A 25,886-nucleotide genomic window follows, 5' to 3' on the forward strand; every position below is an offset into this window, starting at 1 on the left:
GAAAGTGAACCATTAAAGTAAAGAAATAAGTGTGCTAAAGCAAAATATGACTTAACTATTAAGTTTGATAAAAAAAAAAAGCTAAAAATGAGTAAAATACTAATGGTTACAATAAGTGACCTCAGAAATAAATTCGGAAGAGCTCTTATATTCTACCGGCGCTTTTTTTAACCAAAATCTCCACTATAAATAACCTTCCAACCATTTTTAATTCTATTAATTCCCACACAAATTTATAGGCTTATTTTCCCATCCGCTAAATCAATTTAATCAATTTATTTTTTTAGTAATTATAGGAAACACAATTTAATGAAAATAAATCAAATTAACTATTCCTATATCAAACATAATAGTTTCTACATATTATAAAAATCCACCAAAATCTAGTACATTACACTAAGTGCATCATACAATCTTATTACAAGTATCATCTCCGGAAAAAAGTAGATTGATATATTGCATAAATTTACGGCAAATAAAAAGAGGAAGAAAGGTAAGTAGTTTTAAAGTAAAGGCTCAGCACAACTTATTAACAACGTATTTATCTTCTTCAGAGGCACTAAGAAATTCATCCACTGCCCAAGTTTTTCCAACTGTCGTCATGGCAACACCATCCATGCTTATAAAAACAGCAGCAAGTTTTGCAATAGTTATCGAGTTCTGTCCAAGGAGAGCTCCAAAGAAAAGCACAAATAGAGAAATGGGTTTGCTGACCTATTGGAAACCTTTACCCCTGGAGAAAACAGAGCAATTTTCCATTTAATGATTGTATTCAACTGTTTATTAGATACTTAAATCATCATAATCGCCAATTTTTTATCCTTTCTTTTAGCCTTAAGTCATGCTAAAGTGAATTTATATTGACCAAAGAATGTTCAACCATCTATTAGATACTTGCATCATCATAATCACTCCAAGAACTCTAGTATTCAGTATTTGCAATAAAACAACTCAAAGATTAAGTCACTATAACAAAAACATTAAGTGACCTTTTCAATACATCATTTTTTATCCACTTGTCTTTGACTCTCAACTCCAGATTCTTCACAAACTTATTCCAAAATTTGGGCATCACTTCACATTTATACACAAAAACAATCTGGTCCTTTTTTTTTCTAATAAACATAAGCTCATTTGAAAACACATTATGCAATTAATAAATAAGCAATTAAAAATTAAAAAAATAGAGTAAACTTTGAAGCTCATGCTTTACATCATTTCAGTACATGGCATAATATTGACAAATTTATGGCAAATTCCACTCAATCAGAATCCAAACAACACAAAAAAATAAACCAATAGAGTACAAAATCTCATGACACAATCCAATTTCTCAGCAACCAATCACAATTTAGCGAAAAATCAACCCCTTAATAAGAAATTTAATTTTGAAAACAAAAAGCTTTTAATCAAAACCTCTATTTAATACATATGTAAGACATAATTGAAATACATAAAGAAGAATCCTCGAGAAGATATGAAGAGAGATTACCTTCCCTTTTAAACTATTAAGCCGCCATTGTTAACTTGTTATATAGGCACCCAAAAAATCTCAAATCTGCAATATAAAACAAAGAAAATGTCATTATCTTAAGGGACATGCAATACTTGAGCTTGAAATAGGTCTGAGAATTTTAATAGGCATTTTATCGAACAGTTAACATGCATGTTGTAATATGCTGTTTCTAAATCAAAGCGGGTATTAGATAAGGACAACATTGATTTTATTTATCATTGTACAAATTTTAATCCTCCATACCAAGAATGAACTAATTTTGTAGAAGTAAAATGTATTATGTTTCTGATTTAGTTATAGCTCGTGGCAACCTAAGCCAATTTAATAGCCTTTTTTAAGCCATTACATTGAATTTACAAAACCAATCGTTCAAACTTATTACATAAAAGGACTTATCTAGTTACAATCAATATTAACCTAAATCCATTCCCTTAAAACTATGAAAATTACTTTACATCAAAATCAAAATCGCAAAAACAGTTCAGGACTTTAAACACACTATTCCTAGTTCCCATTCCAATATGCATATTACTTATAAACAATAAAAAGTTCCCATTAAAAATGTTATTATAATTTTACTCAAATCATCATATGCAGCTCATGCAAAGAAAGATGGCAAAATTGAGGAAATAAAAAGGTTTTGTGGAAACCAACAAACAAAACTAAAGAATCAAATGAAAAGGGGAAAAAAATGATAAATGATTCCCAAATTAATAATTTAGTTCACATCTCTTATTGAAAGCAACGAACAAAGAATTATACAAGAATCATTGATACCAAGTTTACTAGATAACAAGACAATATATCATATACACTGCTGCTTCAGTTTCCATAAATAAAGGAAAATTATGATTACCAGTCATGTTTAACTTTAGCTTGGTCACAGCAGTAAGAGCACAACCAAAATCATTGGAACAAGGGACATATAAACTGGCAAAAGAAATGTCTGATCCAGAAGAAATGTTGAAACCAAAACACTGAAAGCAGGCTCTCCACCCTTAATGATGTGAGGGAATGAAATTGCAACCTTGGCCATACTCACTGCAGCAGCCACATGCCTAATTGCATATGCCACAACAACCTATGCGCCACAAAATTAGCAACACACACCGAATTAACTACAAATAAAAGCCAAATCATTGACCCCTTTTTTTTTCCAAAAAAAAAGAGTCGCATAAAGGCAGGAAAATAATTTTAAATGAATTTAACATAGCAACTACTTTCATTACTGGGATCAAGAGAAAATAAAAGCTGTCAATCTAAAAATTAGAAATTTTAATTAGTTTTTCTTGAAAATCAAAATTCAAACAACAAAAAACTTTTTTTTCTTATCTTCACTTTCTCAGCAACCAAACAAACTTGTACTCATCATCAAAACCAACATAAACCCTAAAAACAAAAAAACATTATTTTCTTAAAATTTCCTCACTTTTCTCACAAACCAAACAAAACCCATCACAGTACTTACGGGAAACAAAATTTTATAAACTGTTGCATGTATTCCTGAAGGGGCTGAGGGCGCTGTGCTTGTGCCGCCGTTGATCATTGTCAACGAAGAAGATCAACCCGTTCTTCTGCCTTCGTTGATCGTTGCCGACGGTGGAGATCAGCCCGTCCTTGTGCCGCCGTTGATCGTTGCCTAGGAACTCCTTCAGCCGTCACCGTTGATGGCCGTGGTGAGGCGTGTGGTGAGGGAGTGGTGAGGCGTTTGGCGTGTGTGAGGTAAGTGAGTGAGTGGTGGGGTTCTTTTTTGTTTATTTCAATTTTATAGGTTTGTTCTTTCAAATTTTTTTAATCATTTAATAATTAAACAAATCTCAGCCATTGGATCCACTCTATTCAATCCAACGGTAATTTTTATGTACTGTAGCTACCCCCTTTAACCGGTTGCCTTATTTTTTTCTGCTTTTATTCATTTTTTCTCCTTTTTTTTAATTAAAACCACAACCCTTGGATTCAAACAAGCTGAATCCAACGGTTCAAAGGCAGCCCCTGCACCATACATGGATTTTATGGCCTGCATGGTAGCCGTGTCCAATAATCAATTGTCTGGCTTTATCAGTTTAATATGTTTTAAATTTATATATAAAAAAAAAATCTTCTAGCTTATTCCAGAAGAATAGTTAACGAGCAATCTTGTAATTAATTGAGTTTTTATTTTTCCCAAAGATAAGAGTATGATCGTGGGACCCTCTCTGCATCTCAATTCTGAAGACGGTGGGATAATATTATTTATATATGGTAGTTATATACGGAATTGAAATTTAAAAATAAGAAAAATACAGAGGTTAACATATTATTTTTGTCTTTTAATATGTGAGAATTTATATTTTTTAGTCTTCTACCTTTGTCCGTGTGAATTTTTCATAGAGACGTCTGTATTTAAGCATGACGGTAACACATACACACACATAAATAACTTTTCAAGCACGAATACTAAAGTACAAATTTTGAGTGGACACGGACAAAATAAAAACTCTCATATATTAAAAAATTAAAAAATTATATTAAAATCTATTTTTTTTTTTTATCTTTTATCTACACACTCACACGAAATTCATATTTTAACATCTACACATGAGAACTTCTTATTAAAAATAATAATAATAATAATAATAATAATAATAATAATAATAATAATTTTTTAATTAAGAATTCGGACTATATTAAAATTAACAATCAGCTAAAAAATAAAAAATACACAAACTTAATATAGTATATTTTATCTTATGACTCTAATGCAATGTATTTTATCTTGTAGCATAATAAAATATGTGTTTTTTTTTTATGTTTATCTTTTAGGTTTATCCATGACTTTAATATGATTAGGGATCCTGATTAGAAACTTATTATATATATAAAATTACTATCTAATAAAGGATCCATTAGGTGCTTTTGGCACGCTATATTACATTGCATTGCTGTTATGCTGTACTTGTAATCCAATATAATTTTTGATGCAATATACATTGTAGTTATTTTATATCATTATTTATTTACTATTAATTTTAGATTAATATTGTTCAAATTTATTGATATCTAAGTTTTTTTATTAGTTATATTAAATTATCTAAAAATAATCGATTTGTATATATTAATTGTTGTAATATAATTAAATAATTTAATATTATATGATATTTTTTACTTTTTTATATTATATAAGTATTTATTATTAGTCATATTAAATTGTTAAATAATAATAAGTTTTTATATATTAATTATGATAATATAATTAAATAATGTAACATTGTTTTATATTTTTAATTTTTATGAATTATTTAAATATTTATTATTAGTTATATTATCTAATTAAATAATAATTAATTTTTATATACTAATTATTATAATATAATAAAAATAAAAATAAATAAATATTATTGAATAGTAAATTATAAATTTATTAATTTATAATGCTCATTATAATATAAAAATGAAAGAAAATAAAAATTAATATTATATAAATTAATATTATATCATACTATATTAAACTATAAAGCTAATGACCAGTATGGGTTAGCTAATGTGGCAATTTACTGCAGGCAAGTTAATGATTTTATAAAGGGTATTAAACACACCCTTAAATTGTTAAAATAAGAAATAAATTAAAAGATAAGTGAAATACATATTTAATACAGTGTATTATGTAATAGAGTTTATTAAATGTGTATTTTTTTAAATTTATCTCTTATCTTATTTTAATAATCTGAAGGATTTTTATCTGAAACATACATATATATAAAGGACTCGCCTACCTTACAACTGTGGTATGGTACCACAATTTTTATCTTCTTTTAACACCGTTGTTGGATTTAAAATGAGTCCATCCAACGGTTGACAAGAGCCGGTGGATAATTAGAGCAGCCGGTTGCTTCAATTAATAAAGTATTTAATTAATAAAGATCTAGATACAGTGCATGTTCTTATTTGATTTGCTTTGAATGGCCATCAACCAAATCTTATCCAGAACCCATGAATTGTTGAAATCTTTTCCACAAAAAAAAATTCCGATAATCCAAATCTTTTCCAATGGAATCGCAGTGGTATCAGGCGAAAGTATTTCTAAACGACGTCAGATAAATTGAAGGTGAAAACAATTTTGTGCCAGGCAATTGCAGCACACATCGGGCGGAGCTGAAACTTTAGGAATTAGGCACATCTTATTAACTTAAAAAAAGAGTGGAAAGATGTGTGTTTGATCTGGTGATGAGGCCTTCAATCGAACGCAGCAGGTAACTCCTTTCCATCCTGGAGCATTGTTATTATACAGGGATTCATTAATATCCTTGTGCTGGCTTGTTTGTCTTTCCCCAATTTTTTCATTGTACAATTAAGGATGTTGCATGCGTGCTTGAACGTAATGTTGTTGGCTATTCTGTCCTTTTTTTTCCACAATCAGTCGGTGTAACGATTGGGACTTCTGAGGAATATCTAACTTGTCTTCATAACTAATACAATTGGCTGGAATTACTTCATAAGAATAGCGTAATTTGTTAAAAAATTTTGTTGGTTCATCAATTATTGACAAATCCCACTTCGTTGTTGGGATGAGCGAACACATTTGTAAGTTTTTTGTTTTCCCTTAGATATCTATCTTATTTATTTTCAAGAAAAAGATACTTAAAAACTTTTTTTTGTGCGTGTTACTATGCAAGCCTCTGATAACAATTTGGATCCGCTGGATGAAGTCGACATCAGCCTATTGCAGTTCAACTCTCCATGTTTCATCATAATGTTTTGTTATATATGATCTATAAATGGCCTTTTGTGTATCTTCGGATGGAGGAAGCTTGTGATTCTTTCCTCAAATGACTGTCTCTTTGGTTTGTTATATACAATGTAGGATCTTTAAATGGCCTTTTGTTTGTCTTCAAATGGAGGAAGATTGTGATTCTTTCCTCGATTGTCTATCTCTTAACCTAACTTTTGATATCTACCACCATGGTCATCCAGTTTGCTTTTACTGCAGTGTGCATTAATAACCTATAAACTGACCAACTTTGTCTGTGAACTGCATGCTTCATCTTTGATCTTTGTTGGCGTCTCTATCTAAAGTTTGTTGTTATTACTGTCTAAGGCAATCCATTGCTGACAAGAGGTAATTTATTACCTTTTTATACGGCAATGTTCATAACATCCTCCTATGGCCTTTTACTTCAATTACGATTTCCGTTGAAACCATTCATTTTAACATTTACGCAATATTTTGCATTATACAAGTTTCCAGCATTATAATGTATGCTAAATTAAATTAATTAACAAGAATCTAGTAACAAGTCACCCAAGTTTGAAGTATAATGAGATGGAATCATGCTTGAAGTTTTTAATAAAATTATACCATCTTCCCATGTATAATATAGAGCACGAGCTTCTTGAAATTGCATTCATCATTACCATAACAATGGCCATCAAAGGCACAACTACATAATATTCATTAATCCAACAACCCTAGAAAAATGTCACTTGAACTGTGATTCAAAAGTTCGCAGTTGTCACTTGTATAAAATAGGAAAGAGATTCCTGTTGTTTCCGTTGAGCTCATGTGCTATCTTTTTAACTGAAATTAGGATTAGCTTTTGTGTTTGCTAATGGAAATAGGAAATAATAAATTCTTCTTGTGTCTCCTTTGGGCAACTTATGATTATGGAGATTCAGAGCAGTTTGATGCCGCAAACTCCGAGTGTAATACCATTTCTATTCCCTACTCTCATTTTTTCAAGATTTAAGCATTTACTGGTTCTCCATTTTTTAAGTGGAAAAAAAATTAGAATTAAAGGGGAAGAGGTGACCACTGATAATTTATAATATACATGCTACTGCTTAAACTAATAAAATTCCAATTACTTGAAAAAGTCTATTCAACAAGTAAAATCGGTATGTACTCTATGGCCCAACTGCTTGAGCTCCATTCAAAATAATTGGACTAAAAAACAATCTTTAGAAAATTGAATCTTCAAGATGAATTAAATCTCCTCGAAATGCTTCTCACCATTAGTTAAGTAGTTGCTAATGTGCAACTTCTGAAGGAATCTTGAAGAATGTCTCCATTCAGATGATGACCTGCCAAAGAAATTTAAACAAAAATTTATATGAGGGCAGCAAGGAGGGAAAGAGCTCAAACTAAATTCTTTTTTTTTTTTGTTGGGAAGAATTTTACTGAAAAATAATGCAGCAACACCATTAGATGATTACCTATAAAAACTATCTTATTCATCTGTTTCTCCTATGCTCTCCATTTTCGAGCTGGAACAATCTCATAAATCTCCCTCACAGCCTGCCAAACATTCAGCAACAAAAAATTTAGAAATGAGACATCATTCATCTAGTCAGCTGAGGCAAGGCCAATGATTAGAATAAAGATAAATTTGCATACATCAGTGAATAATGGCACCAATAACCGATGATGAAGAATTTTCAATTAAATCGGAGGCTCTTCCAACTGAAATTTGTTTACAGTAAGCTTAACTAATATGATTAGAAACTTGATTTCTACATAGAACTTAGAGAGTTCTCCGCTGATTCTAAGGTAGCTTCCCATGAATTTCGGTGAAGATTTCTAAATAATCTTGAAAATCCACTTAATATTTCGAGAACTTAGCAAACTTTTTACATTGATCTGAAACCATCCAAATCTATCTATACATTAATCGAGGGGTACATGAGGTCCCTGAATACCATTAACCATTTCACAATAAAGCTAACCACAGGATGAATTAAATTCTTGAAAATGTTGGCATTTCTTCTTCCAACTACTACATGTCTTGTTGCCAGATTTTTAACAATCTCTAAAAGAGAAACTCAAAAAACAATTAAGAGTATTATGAATATTATTATAAAAACAGCTGAGAACCATATCATCATCCAAGAACAAAATCAAATGCCATTTTTCATACATCTCGGGCAAATAAAACTTCAAATAATTCAATATCAACAAGTATTTCGGATTCCTAAACTTCATATCAGTAGTATCTTTTGCAGTATTTTCAAGCTACTTCCCAAAGTGAAACCTCTGCAAATTAGCGAAGTAAAGCTGCCTCAACACAAGGACACATGACATATTAAAAAACTTATAATCCTCAACAGCCTCCGCATCTATATGTGCCCCATTATAATCCTTTAATTTACACATAACCTGCACTACCCCAATATTCATTTTATCGGTCGCAACATGAAACACATGTACCTGAGTACTCCAAGTTGTTAACAGCTGAATTCATAACCACCGAAGCTGCACGCACATTACCCAATAATTTTCTATAGGTTTGGGCTTCCTTTCATGGTTGTAGCGCTCCATAGGATCAATTTGCTCTTCTATATCGACCTCGTACCAAAACAATACAAACTCTTAGGCGTTGATTTTGTAGCAATAAAAATATAAATGAAGCCCGTTTCTTTATCACCTTAGTAAAATGTTCGTTCACATAAAAATTATTGTCTTTTACCTTTTGAATCTTCAACTGATTATCAAACGACTCTTTGGCCTCCGAAATTATCTGCTGACTCAATTTCATTCTCTCTTCTACATCCTTTTCGAACTGTCTCAATATTAATTCATCAATCTGCGAGAATTGAACTTTATTACAGTCCCATATGTAGGTTTAGTAATAAGGTCTATATAATTTCTACTGAGATAGCAGCGATGATTCTAATCACCGTCGAGTTCTAAAGGTTGAGTTTACGCACATAGGACGCATAAGCCATCGCCAGGGCTCGGTGATCATCAGCTTGCTTTCTGATCTGGCTAGCCATGGCTTCAAACGATCTGATTTCATTGCCAATACGAATATCCGAATGGGTAATTTTTAAAAAGCTCCCCTAAGGTTCGAGGCTGTTGCAAGTAGATAGCCAAAATCGTTTTATTTGTAAAAGACCCCCTACGTTTTTGTTCCGTTTGATTGCCGTTTGGCTAGTTAGGGGCGTTATTGACATTTTGCAATGTTATCAGAGACTTCTCGTTTTATTGCCTTTAACACAGTGACTTGTCATTTTGAATGGGTCAAGTTCCTTTTTGATCTCGTTTTATTTCTTCTCTCTCCTAAGTTCAAGTTCTTTTCCTTTGTCTAGACCCCCAAACTCTCTCAATGGCTGGTGTTCTGAACTACACTAGTGAAAATAGTTGCTCCTGCTACCTCGACCAACTTCATGGGGATGAAGCCACAGTTGCTTGTGGAAGCATCGAAGGCTACTGGCTCTGTTCAATTCTACGAGACAGCGTTTGGTGCTGTGGAGATCAGCCGCAACATGGAAACTAAACGAAAGGCTGAACAGGAGCTCAACTTGAGATTGCCGGCTCCACATTTCATGTCTCTGCCTTTTCCGATGATTTTGTTCTCACTGTTCAGATGAAAAATAATATGTTTGGCTGTGCTTACTCTGTCTATTGTTTCTGGTGCGGTGCTATTGGTATGGAAATGCAAGTCACTATGCTATAAGAATCCCCAGCCTATAAGAATTTCAAAACGTTTATGAATCCCCATTGTTGTTTTAAAAAGTTGCCAAGATGTATGTGTCTGTTCACGCGTGGTATGTTGGTTCCCTGTTTTTCGTTACAGAGAGGGAGAAATGCTTCGCAAAAGACTGTGCAAACTCTTTTACTAGTTCATCTTTAATTCTTGAGGAAAGGATTCTGTAAAATGCCTGAAGACAAAAGAATCTCAGTGCCCGAGAGAATTCAAAATAACTGAGGCTGCTGAATCAACAAAACAGTTATAGAAAGAGAGATGGGTACATGATCTTTGTCCAACTGCTACGCTCATCTGCAAGGTATTGAAAGTTGGGACTGATCTTGCAATGTAAAAGTAGATGAGAGATTCAGTATCATTAGTTTCAATACAATTTTTCTTTTTCTTTTTCTTGTTCTGCAAACTTGAACAATTATCAGTTGCTAATTCGAAGTATGCTGCATGTTTCTTATGAATGTACAATGATTGGTAATTGATACGGTACAAGAGCTCACATTTTTCTGCCTTGCCCTCAGGTTCAACATTGATGTTCCACATTCAGGAATCACTTATAGCCTGTTCATTTTTTATCACTTTCTATGCTAATGAGTGAGCAATAGGTGTTTGGTTACAAAGTCATTCCTGACCTCGCTAGTTATGACAAGTCACTGTGCTAAAGGCAATAAAAAAACAAGTCTATGATAACATTACAAAATGTCAATAACGCCCTTAATTAGCCAAACGACAACCAAACAGAACAAAAACGTAAGGGGTCTTTTACAAATAAAATGATTTTGGCCATCTATTTGCAACAGTCTTGAACCTCAAGGGAGGTTTTTAAAAATTACCCATATCCGAATATGAGCCTAAATCCAAACCCTAGATGAATCACAAAAATAAATATTTCGTCAAAATATCACAACCATTTCATCGCGCTGGCCCAAAACAATATTTTTTTTTTTTTGGATTTTCTCGCTAAACAAAAAATCAAGCATGACTAGATCAAATGAAAATTGTTAATGCCATTTTTTGGTTTGTAATTGTACTTACCGATTGGTAAACATCGCAAGAGTGACAATAACAAGTGAAGAGTAGAGAGGAAGTAAAGAAGAGGAAGACAACAAGTGTGATTTCTCAATTGCTGTATCCAGAAGGATTTGAGATGAAATTAGATCCATCGTTGCCATACAAAGGAATTTCCCCACGAATACGAAACTTCCCAGTCACTGAAATTATACGACCGGCTCCAATGGTTTTAAGTTGCTGTTTCAAATATCAAAAAATAATTTTAGCCGTTAGATTTATCTCTCAATCATCCAATGGTTATATTGGATGAGGACAAAAACTGTGGTATGGATAGGCGGACCCCTATATAGACGCACACATTCTGTAAATAAATATGTCTCTGCACACAAAACAGTACTTTCTTCAATCACTGGGTAACTGAATCTCTTCGAGAAAAAGAATGTCGAGCGATGAGGCTGTGGAGGAGACAAATGGGGATTCATTTGGAAAAGTGAAGCAGAGGTTCAAGGATCCATCTCAGGTAGGTAATCTTATTAAGTTTGAGATTTTGCTCTGTTTTTTCTTTATTAATTTTTTTTTTAATTTTAAGCTTCTTTTGTATCTGGGTATCTTATTGGTTTGTGTAGAAAGTAGTTCAAACGAAGGAGATTATGTCCAAAAAGGCTGTTCAGACAAAAGAGATGCTGTCCAAACAAGCCATTAAGATCGCTAAACAAGCCGAGGAACATGAAAGATTCATTAACAAGGTGACTATTACATAGCCAATATCATGTTTTATAATTTGTTGTCGATTTGAATTTGTAATTCTATTTGTATTTTAGGTGACACATCTTCTCGGCGTTCTCGGGTTTGGAGGTTGTTGTTTCCTATTGGGAGCAAGTGAGTGCAACTGTTTGAATATTTTTTCAAATTAATAAAAAATGATCAAGAGAAGGGTAATTTTCGGGAGCAAGCAAGTGATTACAACTGTTTGTTTGATTGAATTATCTATTAAAACCATTGCTCCCCTTCACAAGTTTATTCATAATTTGTTTGCTAATTTTCGATTCCCAGGGCCCCAAGATATTCATTATGTATATTGTTTGTTCTTTGTCACCTTTGTTCCTCTTCGGTGGATTTATTACCGCTTCAAGAAATGGCACTACTATCTTCTGGTAAGTTCTAGCTCTATTATTTCACATAATTTGTAATAAACATAATTTCTCTATTACAACATGCAACTTTAGATTATAGCATCTGTTATCTTCTTAAGCACGTGATTTTTCATTTATTTATTCATTTATTCTTTTTTGGGTGAGAGAGGGGAGTAAGGGACAGTTTTGCTATTAGTAGTTCGTATGGGCAGCTGCCACAACGCAGCTTCCCCACTCTTATCAAAGAAATTTTCTCCTCAAATATAGGGGTGGGACACAGTGCAACTGTCCTAAGTAGGGACCTAGGAATAGGATAATTCGTCTTAATTTTATAACATTCGTCTTAATATTAGTTATAAAATAAGGGTTTCATTTAAAAAAAAAAAAAAAAAAACGTGTTAACAGCTCAGCCTCCCCAATGGGGTCTAAGAATAAGATTATTTGTCTTAATATTAGTTATAAAACAAGGGTCTCATTTTTTGTTAGAAAATGGAAAAATGTGTCAGTGCAAGCCTTTGATTCCCAACGGACAAAAAGATAACTTGATTTTTTTAATTTGACTCCATGGCTTTCCATTGGAGATTGGAGAATAATAGAGGACAGATATGAAAAGGAATTTTATTTGCTCATAATGAATGCCAAAGATGTTGGAGTAGGCAGTTCTCCTAAATTAGCATAATGCTCAAATCTTGTTCTTTTGGATCAAAATCAACATGCTCTTGGTGACGAGAAGAACACTAGTATATATATAACCTTAAGCAATTGTTTGCTATGTTTACTTTATTGAAGTTTCTGTCGACTGATGAAAAGATTAGAAGTGGGAAAATCAACGTCTATGTTCTTGTTTGGCAGGATTTTTGCTATTATGCCAATACTATCTTTTTGGTTGACCTTCTTCTGTACCCGAAAAATGAGAAGCTTTTCATGGTGTGCTTCTCATTTGCAGAGGTAAGAGAGGAGTCTTTTGTTGCCTATGCCCTTTCTTGTGATGAAAAGTTCATTTTGCTCACTTTTCGCATCCTATGAATGCTTCTGTAGGGGCCATTAGCCTGGGCAATAATTGTTTGGCGTTGTAGCTTGGTTTTCAATTCCGTTGACAAAATTGTTAGTGTCCTAATACATCTTTTACCAGGTGAGTTGGATCTTATACATTCGTCCCTCTTTTAAAGTGACTTGAAAGTGTCTCTGGCAACTTTTTTCTTTTCTTTTCCCATAATAGAATAAGAGGGGTTTAAGACAAAAATCAATTAGAAATTGTCCATACAGTTAAATTGTGCAGGCATCATATCTGTGGCATGACTTGGGGGGGTGGGGGGGACTGTATGTTCATCAGTATGATCATAATTAGTATCTCATTTAACACACTTGATAAATGTACAAGACAATCATTTATGAATTAAACAGATTTTTTTTTTGTCACCTGGCTATCTCGGGTAATGATTGCTTGTAGCGAAAGTAGATCTCATAGCTTGATCTAATGACATGCAATTTAGTTTGCTACAAATGGAAGAACTTTATACTTGTGATTGGACTGGGTGTAACTAGAGATTGACATTGATTATTGTTGCAAGTTCTGTTTCATTGAAAAAGATGGTTTACTGCTAGCAGCTAGTCAATAGAACCCGCTAGAAGAGAAGCTAAGATTGTTTCTATATGGTATAATCTTGAGAATATTCTTTTTTCACATTTCTAATGCAATGATTTTCTTCTCAGGGTTAGTTTTTTTCACCATTCGTTGGTGGAATCCAGAAACCTTTGCAGCCATGCATCCTGAAGGGACTTCTCAAAGAGCTTCATGGCCTTATGTGGAAGACAAAACCTACCTTTTGACTTGGCTGTTTCTGGTTCCCTTAGGAGCTTACACTCTATGGCAGGTTCTCTATTTCCTCATTGTCAATGTACTGCGTCGACAAAGGCTGTTAAAGGATCCTGAAGTCATGACCTCATACAGGTTCTCGATTCCCTTTCTCTTAACTTTTCTACTTATAGAAGACCCGTTGCATTGATACAGCTGCATTCAGTTTTTTTTTTTTTCTTTTTTGGTTTCTCTTGAGCACGTGCCCTATTCTGTTTCATTCTAATAGTGACTCGATTCGGCAGGGAGCTCTCCAAAAAGGCGCAGAAAGCTAACAATTTGTGGTGGCGTTTAAGTAGTTTGCTTGGAGACCAGAATCGCATGTTCATGTACATTACATTGCAAGCCATATTCACAGTTGCAACCATGTCACTCACTGTCCCCATTTTTCTGTCATACGAGTTGCATGTTCTTTTTCAAATACTGAAGGTTTCTGCAGCTGTGTGGAATGGAGGAAGCTTTTTGCTTGAAGTAATGCCGAAGCAGGTGGTTCTGAAAGAGAAGAAGAAAGCAGAGATGCAGCCAGCACAAACTCCACATGATCAGTCATCAGTTAAGACGGAAAACAAAATCGAAACCAACAATTTTACTGAGATGGGTTAGTCTTAACTGTTAACCTGCTTTGCAGGTTTTTCCTTTGAATCCTTCTTGCCTGTTTGAAGCAATGGACAGTTTTTTACTTTTGTTGTATGCGCAAAGTTAAACTCATATTCATGTATAATTGCAATAATCTAATCATCCGATGATTGAAAATGACATGGTTGAATAATGAATTGGTGTCTCCGATTAAGACTCGTCATAATCCAAGGGGGAAATTTGTAACCTACCCCCAAATAAATTGACGTTTTACACTCTGCACCCACTAAAATTGACATGTTGTACCGCGTCCCCAATTCCGTTAGTTTTTTAGTTATTTTAAACAACTCCGTTTGATTTTTTATCTAATGACAAAAATGTCGCTTTAAGTTTGATTACACAAAAACACCCATTCTTCTCCATTTCTAACGGGCTTATATGCACATTGTCACCATTTTATTTTTCTCCAAAAAAATCTTATCAGGTTATATAAAATACACAACCGCCAAAAAAAATTTAACAAACAAATACAAAGAAATCTGAAGATAAAGAATAATTAATAAAAAATAAACAAATTAAAAAGACCACAACACATTCAATGATTACAATTAAATTCAGTCCCTTCCACAACCGTTTTCATCACCATTGATTCCTTATCCGCTACCATATTCTTCAACCCAATCAGAAAAATTACCCATGAATCATTAATTGACGCATTTGATTTTGATTACTTGATTTAGGGTTTCAAAATACAAGCCCCTAAATCATAATTCAAAACAACCCAAATAATAACTAATGAAACCCCAAAATCCATAATACTAAGCCTAAAAGGAACTAAGCGGTGGCGGCCAAAGGAAGCAGCTGACGCTCCAGACTGGCGCGGTGGCAATCACGGTGGTTGATGTTTTATAATAGAGCAAAAGAAGAAAAGAAAATGGAGAAGAAGAAGAAGAGAAGTAATGGAGAAGAAAAAGGAGAAGAAACAGTGAAGAAGATGAAGAAAAAGAAATGGAGAAGAAGAAGGAGATAAGTAATGGAGAAGAAAAATGAGAAGAAATAGAGAAGAAGATGACGAAAAAGAAATGGAGAAGAAGAAGGAGAAGAAACAAAGAAGAAGAAGAAAAAGAAATGGAGAAGACGGAGAAGAAATAAAAAGAAAAAGGAAAGGACGAAATAAAGAGAAGCCAAAAATAAAAAGAGTTTCTATTAAAATTGATTTAAGGCTTTAACTTCCGATTTTAACCCTGTACCGTTAAACTTAACTGAATACATAACGAAATTGGGGACACGGTGCAACAAGTTAATTTTGTTGAGTACGCGGTGTAAAATGTCAATTTATTTGGGGGTAGGTTACAAATTTTCCTAATCCAAGGACAATGATCTGTGTGTAATGCGCTGTTTTTGCCTGCATCGTGCAAATGCCAGGGCGCAGTGGACCCTGTACAAGCAAGTCAAGTTTCTTCTTTTCTGAAACAAAGCTGTTACAACTATTCCTTGGCATTGACTCATCAATTGGAAGTCTTCCTTTTTTCTATTTCTCAAAATAATCTGGTTGGCAAAAGTTCAACAAGAGGAGGTATTGTGGAAAATGAAAATAAATGAATATTTAAATAAAAGTTCTTCACTCAAACTTGAATACATAAATCAAGCACTGCAGAAATTTCTTACTTCAAGATTGTCTCTTATCATTTCATATACTTTCTCCTATTTCATCATTTAGAAAAGAGGCTAAGGTTTAGCTCCAGTCGAAAAGAGCGGCCTTTCTAAGAGTAACTCATGTGTGGTAAATCCAGAAACAAAATCCCATGTTCTTTTCAAGGCAGCCACTAAAATTTGTTCGATGGAGAAGGAAATATGAAGCTCAAGAGTTAAGAGAAATTTACAAAACCAGGAACAGGAAAGGGCATAAAGGAGAAAGCAGCTGCTTCTTAATTGAGACATCCTTTCGAAAAGATTATGTTGTTCTATGCCATTTTGCTGATGAATAAGATAGTTTACACCTGACTCCAGATGCAGTGCAATTTGGAGTTGATGGATGTAACTGCATAACAAATTTCAAAGGCCACAGGAGAGCTCACCTGGAAGGCTGAAGCTGTTGTCTGGATGGCCCAGTCAAATAGTCCTTTCAACTTCAAATGACTGCAAGTGAAGAAGACTCCTGTTTTTGGTAGAAGCTGCAACTGCTTTGGCACCCGAAATTCCCAGATTCTGTGATACAAACTTGATCAGGAGATCCTGTTTGTCCAAATCAAAAAGAGAGCATGTGACCAATTTAGATCAAGATAATTAAACATTGGAGTAGTGGAATGAAACAACTAAAGCAAATGCCGAATAAGATATAAAGCATGCATAATGGTGCTGATGCATTTCATCCAGAATTTGAACACATTGTTTCATGAATGTCATGGCCTACCAACCTGCTGATTATTAGGAGATTTTTGAGATTTCTCCTCAGATTCAGGCTCACTTGCACTGGGCACAGCAAGCTTCATGTCCTGCAGCACATAGCTGAGAGTAAGCAGAAGAAAAAAATAAGAATTTACATTCCTCATACATCCATCTGGCCGCACTTATTAGAAATTCAGAAGACAGTGCCTCCTTACTGGCGCAACCATCATTTCTCCGTTTTGAACATTTCAGTTACACGGAGTCCTCTCAAAATTGAGGAGTTTGCAGTTTTATAAGCTAGTGTGTTATAATGCAAAGGATTATAATGACCTAATATTTCACATTTATTACGCAAATAACCAGAGTCTTTAGTAGTCTGACAAAGATTTACCTATTGGTGACCTTACTAATGCCTGATGAAGAAGTACTTGATTCTCTTACTCTGAATTGGAAAGTTTCTCTTCTAACCTGATGACAGAATGAAACAATGCGAAATGACATAAAAGCACACCAAAAGCTTCCATTCACATTACAGAGACGAGTATACTTCTACTTGCAGCCACATATGAAGCAAAGAAACGGTGATAACGAATGACCAAGGTAGCGTATTTGCATGAATTATACAACCTAAGACAATTGCTTTCACAAGCATCAACAAAACTCTGCACAGATTCTGGAAATTGGTCCACTTACTGTATCTTCAAGTTTCTTAACCAGTTCTGCATTTCTGAAATGTGCAAGTCTTTCTGGCCTCTTCTACTGACTGTCTTTCTGCTAGTGGTGAAGCCTGTGCAAATATGAATGTTCATCAGCAACTTATTTCACATGTTCTATCTCTAGGTCACAAGTCAATATTATCAGCAAATCCATTCATCAACATAAGTTAAAATAGTATGTTCTTCCAGATAAGCTTAATACCTACAAAAAGGTATCAGCTTAACAAGTCAAAAAACAGATAAACCCCTGATGCATTAAATACTACAAGTCTTAATTATCTGTATCAATGCATCAGAATTTAAGATTTTCTTTCCAGCAAACATCATAATACTTATTTGCTCATATTGGAAATAAAAATTAAACCTACCTTCTCGATCAAATCCAACACATATTGGTTATCAACAAATTCTATGTAATTCCAATTGATTCCATCTTTTATATACTCTTCCAGTTCCATGTCAAGAATACCATAAATCCAACTTAAGAATTTGTCATTTTCTGATAACTATGCTTACAAAGTGGATACAGTCCAAAAAGAGGATAGGAAGTTTCCCTACCAATCAAATAATCAAGAATATACAGTTTTAGCCAAGGCATCCCTGCTACCCACTGCAGCAACAGGATCGACAGAACTTGTAATGACCTCTTCTTGTGTTACCATTACACGCTTTATCGCTGCATTTTCCATGCTCCCAGTATCACACCCACAGTACAACATAGACTAATAAAAAGAAATTAAAGCCAACAAAAAAAATGGACATACGATCAGAAAGAATGTCCCACACACAAAGAAGGAACATATGGAATGTGCCTGAGAAGTTCAGCTGTCAAACTAAGAAACCAAGATTTCCCATCATTGATGACAGAAGAGTCAACATCCTCTTTCTTTGAAATTTCAATGCTTCCAAGAGGAAGAACTGCAGCTACAACCCTAAATTATCTGTTATAAAAAAATATGAAAGTAACAGCAACTAACACACTAATTGACGAGAATAATGTAAACACTAACCTTTTCTTCCTCACTGATTCCAACAATACTCATGGCCGTTCTGGTTGCAAGATATTCCTGGGTATCATCTACTCCTTCCAGTTGGACTGAAGTAATGGAATGATTTAGGGTCTCCCAACTTAAACATTTCCCTGATCAGGAAATCTAGAGGGCCAATAATCAACTATAGCTTATAACCAGAATGAGCAATCCTAACTCTAAAACTGATAACGAACAGAGCACATGTCAAAATAGACATCAGCATCAATGCCTCAGAAGGTGATGGACAAAAATGGTAAAAGCGACGATAAATTCTTCCAGGATCTGAAATTACAAGGCCATTCAAGCGAATATAAGTTTGTACAGTTGCAATGGATGTCCTCCCATTCTTGTCACAAAAATGGTTAAAGTGACGATAAATTCTTCCAGGATCTGAAATTACAAGGCCATTCAAGCAAATATAAGTTTGTACAGTTGCAACGGATGTCCTCCCATTCTTGTCAAATTGAAGCTCAATAAACTTACCAAATCAGATCCTCAAAGTAGAAACTGAAGTAATTTGTAATTCTGTCTCTGTTTCTATTGAGTTTGTATGAGAATTATAATAATTTGAAATATTTTTTTATAATCGATAATGAAAAAAATAACACATATGTATATATAAGTCAGTCGGAGTATGGTAAAAATCATTTGGCATAACAAATTTTCTTCATCTACATCAAGAGAGTGGTTAATGCCCAAGGAACTTTAAAATTCTCTTAAACAAACAGAATCACTACATTGATTTTGTAGTCAAAACAATAATTTGACATTAAAACAAAACATAAGTTACAAACACATGCATAATTACAAGACATTTAGATGCACAAACTAACAACAAATATAAAACAAACCATTAGTGTTTTTACCTTGTATTGCATGGAAAAACATTGGTTGACCATATTTAAAAAAGAAAAAAGAGAAAAGCCACATGCAGAAAAGGGTATGAACATATTTCTGTCTGAAGGGCCATTTGCAATCTTAGTGCAGCGCATTAGTGAACCCATCTCACAACTGTGGCAACCTCACTGTTTAAAATAATTCACTCGTAACCACAGCAATCTTCAATCAGCATATTTATGTCCTTGAGGATTAGTACCCTTTCATACAGATTCAAGAGCATACTCAAGTCACTTCAATCTAATTGTTTCATTCGGAAATATTACATTGGGGTTTCGAATGTGGGGATTGAGTGCTGCCAATTCCTTCCACTTGGCTCCAGTACCATGAATACGGGATGAGATACTCCAAAAAGTATCACCAGGTTGCACTGTTGTTGTCAAAGGGGTTGCTGCAGATTTTGAAACAGCCTTTGACTTCATTACTGGATGCTTATTGCTCTTCCCCATTCCATTAGCCAGCAACCAGCGAAAACCAGACTGTTGTTGAGTTTTGGTACCCCAAAGCTTCTTCTTACTAGGCTCAGTCTTCAGACCCGCAATATGGATGTCAGTGATTCTGTATTGTGGAATCCCTTCGTCTTCAGAAATTTTTTCTTCTTTCACCTCCTCAGGTACCTCTTTCACCACTGACTCTGACTCATCATCTTCTTCATTGTTATTCCTTAGCTCGGAGACTGTGCTATATATTTTGGGTTTTGGTGGGACAAAAACTCTCTCTACCTGAATAAGGGAAAGCATTGGTGCACCAACTGGCTCATAGTTTCTCAAAGGATCACGAAGTTGCACCATTAGTGCTACGGTGAAGTTATTCCCCAACAAACCACACTTTCTACCAGATCCTTTTCCCCGCTTTCTCTCCCCCTTTGACCCCCCACGAATCAAGTCCAAAGAGGTAGCATGATGTGCTGCAAGGATCTTAGAAGTCCGCTCGCTAATTTGATCTTCATCATAAATGTCACCTGAATCTAGCCTCATCCATTCATCAAGAGTTAGAGAGAGACCCATTAATCCATCAATTTCATCACCAGTGTCTTTTATATCCAACAATTGCAACCCAGCAGTTCCCTCCAGACCAAGGGACCCAGTAATGTTAACCGCCTTGCCCTGAAGAGCTGAAATTTGCCCAATAGACTGTGTGCTGATGTTTGAAGGTGCATCCTCATCCGACATGCCAGATTGTATTCTCAACCCCTCAATTGAAAGGGCCTCAATCTTATCCATAGCCAAAGGAGCAAGATCTTCTAGGGATACATATTCCGAGCCCATCTCATTTCCAAATGATGTAGAACTGAACTCACTGGATCTGGCTCCAGATGATCTCCCTTTAAATCCCTTTTGCACATTGGATATGTCTTGCCCAAACTCTGATTCATGTTGCAAAATGTACTGACTATGCCAATGAAAGAAAAAAAAAAAATTGATAAGAAAGGTTAATTTAGCAGAACTCATTTAAGAAAAACAAATTGTGAATCCAAATGCCTAATAATCAGATAAAATTAGCTAACAGACCTCTCAGGTCCCTCTAGAGTTGGTGCAGCTTCCCATGCTACTTGTTGCATTGTCTTCCCAGTTATATCTTCCAAAGGCATCAACTTATTCGCTTGCATTGAAAGCTTTTCAATACCAACAGATGCTAATCCCTGTAGTATTTCCATTATACCAGACCCCATTTCTGCAGGCACCACAACCGGGCTAGAAACCTGCATAATCAAGCTTCCACCGTTTTTAGCATTGCTAAAATTTGAAGGATTCATTGACCGCAAAAATCCTCCATTCTTTGTCTGAAGAAATGGACCCAACCCTTCTCCAAGCGGAGGCAGTTCCAGCGGCTCTCCTGGAGGCATATCAATTGGACTGTCAAAGCCAGTAGAGTTTTTATGTGGAGAACCCTCAAAAGCCTTCTCATCCAGCCCCCACTCACGCATTAAAGCCTCTATCTCCAAATCTTCTAACACCGTTGCCCTCAGTTTGCTCTTTGCATCCTGAGTTGCCATCCGATGCTCCTCCTCAGCAGCTTGAATGGCAGAAGAAAGTTCAAGCTCATCGGATAAAACCACCAAATCAGGAGATGTTGGAGCATTGAAGCCACATTCGGCTTGGTCCTCATCACCTATACCAAAATCAAATAGAGAACAGCCACTAGTTAGTGTATCCTTCTCAAATTGCCTTAACAAACGCTCCCTCGGGGACTCAGCCTCACTCTCAGAACTCAAGCCAAATGGACTATGCTCAATTCCCAGCATGTTCAAGAACTCACTTGCCACAGACTCAGTGACATCATCCAAGCTACATGACCTTCCCAACCTGTTTGCTGTAAGATCCATTTTTACTCCCATATAATTCTCTTGGGCATCAGGAGAACCTAGAGCTTCTCTCTCCAAATTGGACACACTAATCAAAGCTGACTCTAATTCTTTCACCAGTGAATCTTTGGAGCATATGTCATCCACTTTGGCGCCACAATCAAGCACCACCTGCTCACTGCAGCCTTGTCCATCTTGGCAAAGCTCATTTCCCTCTTCAAAAGCTACTTGGGAAGAAGTGTCAGCTTCAGCACTTTCTGCTACAGAATCAGCAGCAGCTTTTACAGCATCTTCCTCTAACTTCACTTGTTCGTCCAATAACAATTCTATCCCTTGATCAACCACAGAAAACTCACTCTCTTCGCATTCATTTTCAACATTATCATTTCCAGACTTGGAAATGAAATGAGAATCACGTTTGAGGGGCTCAACATGTTCAGTGAAGACATTATATTCAGAGGAATCCAATTTTTCTTCACCAAATTTTTGATATAGTGTACTCACCGAAGTGGCAAGTTCTGATTTTGATATTGGCAAAACCTCATGAAGAACTTTTATGTCCTCTACGGATTGAGATGAGGCATGAGACCGCTTGTTAAACTTACCAGGAATGCTTCCAACATGCTGTATTGTGTGTTTTCCATAATGTGGACCAAATTTAGTAGCTGGCTTCAACATAGTCAAGTTGTTCTTCTTCATATTCAACACCTGGTAATCACTTGGATTATTTTTGCTGGGATGATTATCTCCAATTACTGTATACCCAAAACTAACATTCATCGTAGCACCTTTAGCCTTTCCCAATAACTTAAAACTTGTAGTCCACTTACCAGAGCTCTTCTCCTCCTCCAGTTCTTCCAATGTAAGAGGAAGCAACCTGGTGAGGTCAACCCGATGCTTACCCAAATCAAGTTCTGGTGCTTCAAACACAGAAGCATAGAGCAAGAAATGCTTGGCCTCATACTTGGCTGAATGGTGGGGTCCACTCCTACTACCATAAACCAAGCACGTGTGCGTCAACTTCTCTTCAAATTCAACAGCTCCATTGCAAACCTTGGCTGGACAAGTCTCCAAACCCCCATCCCGCCTCTTCCAGTGCACAACAAGACTAATATCATTAAATCCCAGGGGCAACCCTTCAATAGAATGCACATGAAGTGAGAAACAACAGCTAAATCTACGGTTTTTGACACTAGAAAAGGCCTTCAAAGGCTTCCAATTCCATATGGACCTCTTATCCTTGTGAGAAGGGTCCTCATTACTATTGTATTTGAACTTTCCTTTGGTATCAGGCAACGGAAATTTTCCAGTGGATTTGGACCTGGACCGATTATTGGATATAGAACTCGAACTCGTGCTTTTATTTTCTAGATAAAGAGCTTTGCTTATAGCTTCAATTTCATCTAACAACTTCACATTACTTGAACCATCGCCTATCTTCTTCCCACCTTCAACTTTCGACAACATGATCTTTACTCAAACAAATTACAATCCACTGGGTAATTAACGTTTTTGCTTCTACACGATTAAAATACAAAACCCAGAATTGCAATTCAAAAATTATATTAAAAAACATAGAAAATTTTTGAAATTCTAAATTATTGGATCAGAGACATCGTCTCTCTTTCTAATATCAACTTACAACGAAAGATTTTGATATATTCAACTCTTAATGAAAGAAATTAAAAAAAAAAAAGGAATATAGGGTTTACTTACAGAAAGAGTTAAGGTTTCTGGATTGCCGCTGCCCAGTCTGACTCTTAATTTCAAAATCAAAATTATATTTTCTGTTTTAGTCTACTACTGTAGATTTACGGATGTACTTGGTATTTATCGATGGCACCCTTATCTTTTGTGAAATGTTGTTTCCAACATTGAAATTTTTCCATTTTTTTATTTGAGTAATGATAGATATTCAAATTTTTTGTTCTAAATTCTATCTCAAATGATCTGTCATTCATTAATTAGTTGGTAATTCTTTGTAAGATTAAAGTGAGTTAATTGAATTATCCTCACTAACTAATTGATTAATATTTCATCACTTGAGATAGTCTTTTAAAAAAAATAATTTGGGATGTGCAACATTATTCTTTTTTTTTTTTTCCAACATCTGTCATCTGACATTTTTCTCCTTTACTTGCTTATAGCCCCTTGAGCACTTCTCAAATCTACTACTATACCCCTTTCACAAAAATTAATAATGTTGGTAACAATAAAATCAATAAAGCAGTTGCCATGTTGGAGCCAATGTAGCTCCAACGTAGAGTAGCCTCCAAAACCGTTGGATGTCTGTAGCTGAATCTAAAATAATTGTAACAATATGCATCCAACAGTTCAAGAGGTTGCTCTACCTCGAACTTGCTTCAAAGTAGCTGAACCCAATCAATAATGATAGAGTTATAAATATCTTGTATATATAAATCTATGCAGATTGATGTGACATAAGAAGATTAGTTAGGTAAAACTATTATGTGGCTGCATAATAAAAAAAATAACTATTATCACTTTTCAGTTTCTCTTGCATCACATCAATTTGTACTGACTTATTTACACGATATATTTATAATTTTATTATAATTAAAAAATTAGTTATATAAAACTATTATGAGGCCAAATAATTGAAAAAAAAATAACTATAATTCTATTATTATTGAAAATCAATATCTACAATGTTAAGATAAATCTCTATTGTTCTTCCTTATATTTTATTTTATGTAATAATCAGTTATAGTAGAAAATATGTTGCATGAATTATAAAAAAATTGAAAAGCAAAACGAATACGAATCATAACCATTTACTATGCCTCATAAGGTACCAGAGTTATCGACTACGCCTTATGTGGGTTTTATAACTCGTAGGGCGCCAGATCACTTGTTACACCTCATAAGACACTACGATTACATGTTACACCACATAGGGCACCAAAATTACTTGCTATTCCTCTTACACAAAAGGTATGGAAATGTCTGAAGGACTTTTTTTTTTTGAGGAAGTGTCTGAAGGACTTTGATTAGTCTAAGACGATGGCCTGGGGTCCACATATCAAACTCCACAAAGGAGGGTCTCTAGTGAAACAAAATGTTATAATTCACAAATAATGAAGTCATCGAAAAATTGTTGATATAACTAAGTGCATGTTTGGTATGGCTTATCTAATGGCTATAAGTGCTTATTTAATCTCATAAGCTCTTATCATAATTTTTATTGTTGTTTAGTTGTTTTTTTAGTAGAGTTTTTAAAGCTTAAATAAGCTATTTTGTCTCTACTAACAAAAGCTCAAATTTTGAACTTTTGGGAATAGAGATTGAAAAACTTTTTTGAAATGTTAAAATATCCAAAATATCGTCTACTTATTTGATAATCTTATTTTATTCTTTTCATAACATAACTTAAAAAAATTACCTATTAAAGTAATTTCAAGATTTTTAATAAAAGTTCTTATTGACAACCAAACAACTAAAAAATTTTAGATAAAAGCTCTATTTGTAAAAGCTCTACTGCCAAAATCTCTACTTAAATAAGCTCTACTTGAAAAGTTGTACCAAACTGAGGAATAAATGTGGCCCATGTACAAGTCACCTAGTTGGTGCTTGCTAAGAACCCAATCTGATAATGAAATCATTATGCTTTTTCTCTCAACGATATGGGTTAATTGTTGAATCATGTAAATTTAAGTGTTATTTATAATCTGAAGTATTTAAATATCTAGTGACTAGATTTCTACATTTAACAATAAGTTTGACAAAATTTTAAATGATGTTGGATTATGTTCTTATTAAAATAGCAAACCTTAATATTCTACTTTAATGAGAATATGTATAGAGCACCCGTTTCCTTAGAATATTTGTTAATTTCATTTTTTAGGGACAAATAAAAATGGGATTATATCTTGATTTATAATAGGGATGACAATAGGGAGGAGTACGGTAGCCATCCCCAATAATGTATTTATATCTCTATACCTCTTTGTCCTCATTAAAATTGCTTGAGGGGGAGGGGATGGC

General features: G+C 34.5%; 4 protein-coding genes and 3 long non-coding RNA genes across 11 annotated transcripts; 2 read left to right on the top strand and 5 right to left on the bottom strand.

Annotated features, from left to right (window-relative positions):
- Positions 1–340: 340 nt before the first annotated feature.
- LOC107174760 (uncharacterized) lies at positions 341–3,278 on the bottom strand. The gene is made up of 4 exons (XR_008053299.1): positions 2,985–3,278; positions 2,373–2,597; positions 1,493–1,558; positions 341–733 (listed from the first exon to the last, which is right to left on the bottom strand). It is a non-coding gene; the product is annotated as an uncharacterized LOC107174760 (long non-coding RNA).
- Positions 3,279–5,404: 2,126 nt separating this feature from the next.
- Positions 5,405–6,476, top strand: LOC107176755 (uncharacterized). Its single transcript, XR_008053300.1, has 2 exons — positions 5,405–5,745; positions 6,169–6,476. It is a non-coding gene; the product is annotated as an uncharacterized LOC107176755 (long non-coding RNA).
- A 210-nt stretch (positions 6,477–6,686) lies between these two features.
- On the bottom strand, positions 6,687–9,486 carry LOC127901181 (galacturonosyltransferase 8-like). Of its 5 annotated transcripts, XR_008053298.1 has the most exons (5): positions 9,197–9,486; positions 8,956–9,072; positions 8,697–8,824; positions 7,706–7,787; positions 6,687–7,573 (listed from the first exon to the last, which is right to left on the bottom strand). XR_008053298.1 is itself a non-coding variant. In XM_052437773.1 (3 exons), exons 1-3 carry the CDS (start codon positions 9,260–9,262, stop codon positions 8,727–8,729), a joined length of 291 nt encoding a protein of 96 aa, XP_052293733.1. In that variant the 5' UTR covers positions 9,263–9,486; the 3' UTR covers positions 7,826–8,726. The 5 variants fall into 5 exon arrangements, 1 of the variants encoding a protein (XP_052293733.1); XR_008053296.1 differs by having other exon boundaries at positions 8,697–9,072; XR_008053295.1 differs by having other exon boundaries at positions 8,956–9,486.
- Positions 9,487–10,653: 1,167 nt separating this feature from the next.
- Positions 10,654–11,200, bottom strand: LOC127901182 (uncharacterized). Its single transcript, XR_008053301.1, has 2 exons — positions 11,005–11,200; positions 10,654–10,833 (listed from the first exon to the last, which is right to left on the bottom strand). It is a non-coding gene; the product is annotated as an uncharacterized LOC127901182 (long non-coding RNA).
- Positions 11,199–14,737, top strand: LOC102625448 (glycerophosphocholine acyltransferase 1-like). Its single transcript, XM_006478013.4, has 8 exons — positions 11,199–11,500; positions 11,607–11,726; positions 11,802–11,859; positions 12,034–12,134; positions 12,966–13,061; positions 13,152–13,245; positions 13,827–14,064; positions 14,214–14,737. The coding sequence occupies exons 1-8, from the start codon at positions 11,420–11,422 to the stop codon at positions 14,569–14,571; spliced, it is 1,146 nt and encodes a 381-aa protein (XP_006478076.2). The 5' UTR covers positions 11,199–11,419; the 3' UTR covers positions 14,572–14,737.
- A 1,713-nt stretch (positions 14,738–16,450) lies between these two features.
- On the bottom strand, positions 16,451–17,719 carry LOC127901180 (myosin-17-like). Its single transcript, XM_052437772.1, has 3 exons — positions 17,324–17,719; positions 16,962–17,052; positions 16,451–16,779 (listed from the first exon to the last, which is right to left on the bottom strand). The coding sequence occupies exons 1-3, from the start codon at positions 17,431–17,433 to the stop codon at positions 16,657–16,659; spliced, it is 324 nt and encodes a 107-aa protein (XP_052293732.1). The 5' UTR covers positions 17,434–17,719; the 3' UTR covers positions 16,451–16,656.
- A 1,702-nt stretch (positions 17,720–19,421) lies between these two features.
- Positions 19,422–23,722, bottom strand: LOC102624984 (protein PLASTID MOVEMENT IMPAIRED 1-RELATED 1). The gene is made up of 3 exons (XM_006478011.4): positions 23,598–23,722; positions 21,088–23,399; positions 19,422–20,968 (listed from the first exon to the last, which is right to left on the bottom strand). Exons 2-3 carry the CDS (start codon positions 23,346–23,348, stop codon positions 19,807–19,809), a joined length of 3,423 nt encoding a protein of 1,140 aa, XP_006478074.2. The 5' UTR covers positions 23,349–23,399; positions 23,598–23,722; the 3' UTR covers positions 19,422–19,806.
- Between the last annotated feature and the right edge of the window lie 2,164 nt (positions 23,723–25,886).

Source organism: Citrus sinensis, chromosome 3 (assembly GCF_022201045.2).
Source record: "Citrus sinensis cultivar Valencia sweet orange chromosome 3, DVS_A1.0, whole genome shotgun sequence".
NCBI classification, from domain to species: domain Eukaryota; kingdom Viridiplantae; phylum Streptophyta; class Magnoliopsida; order Sapindales; family Rutaceae; genus Citrus; species Citrus sinensis.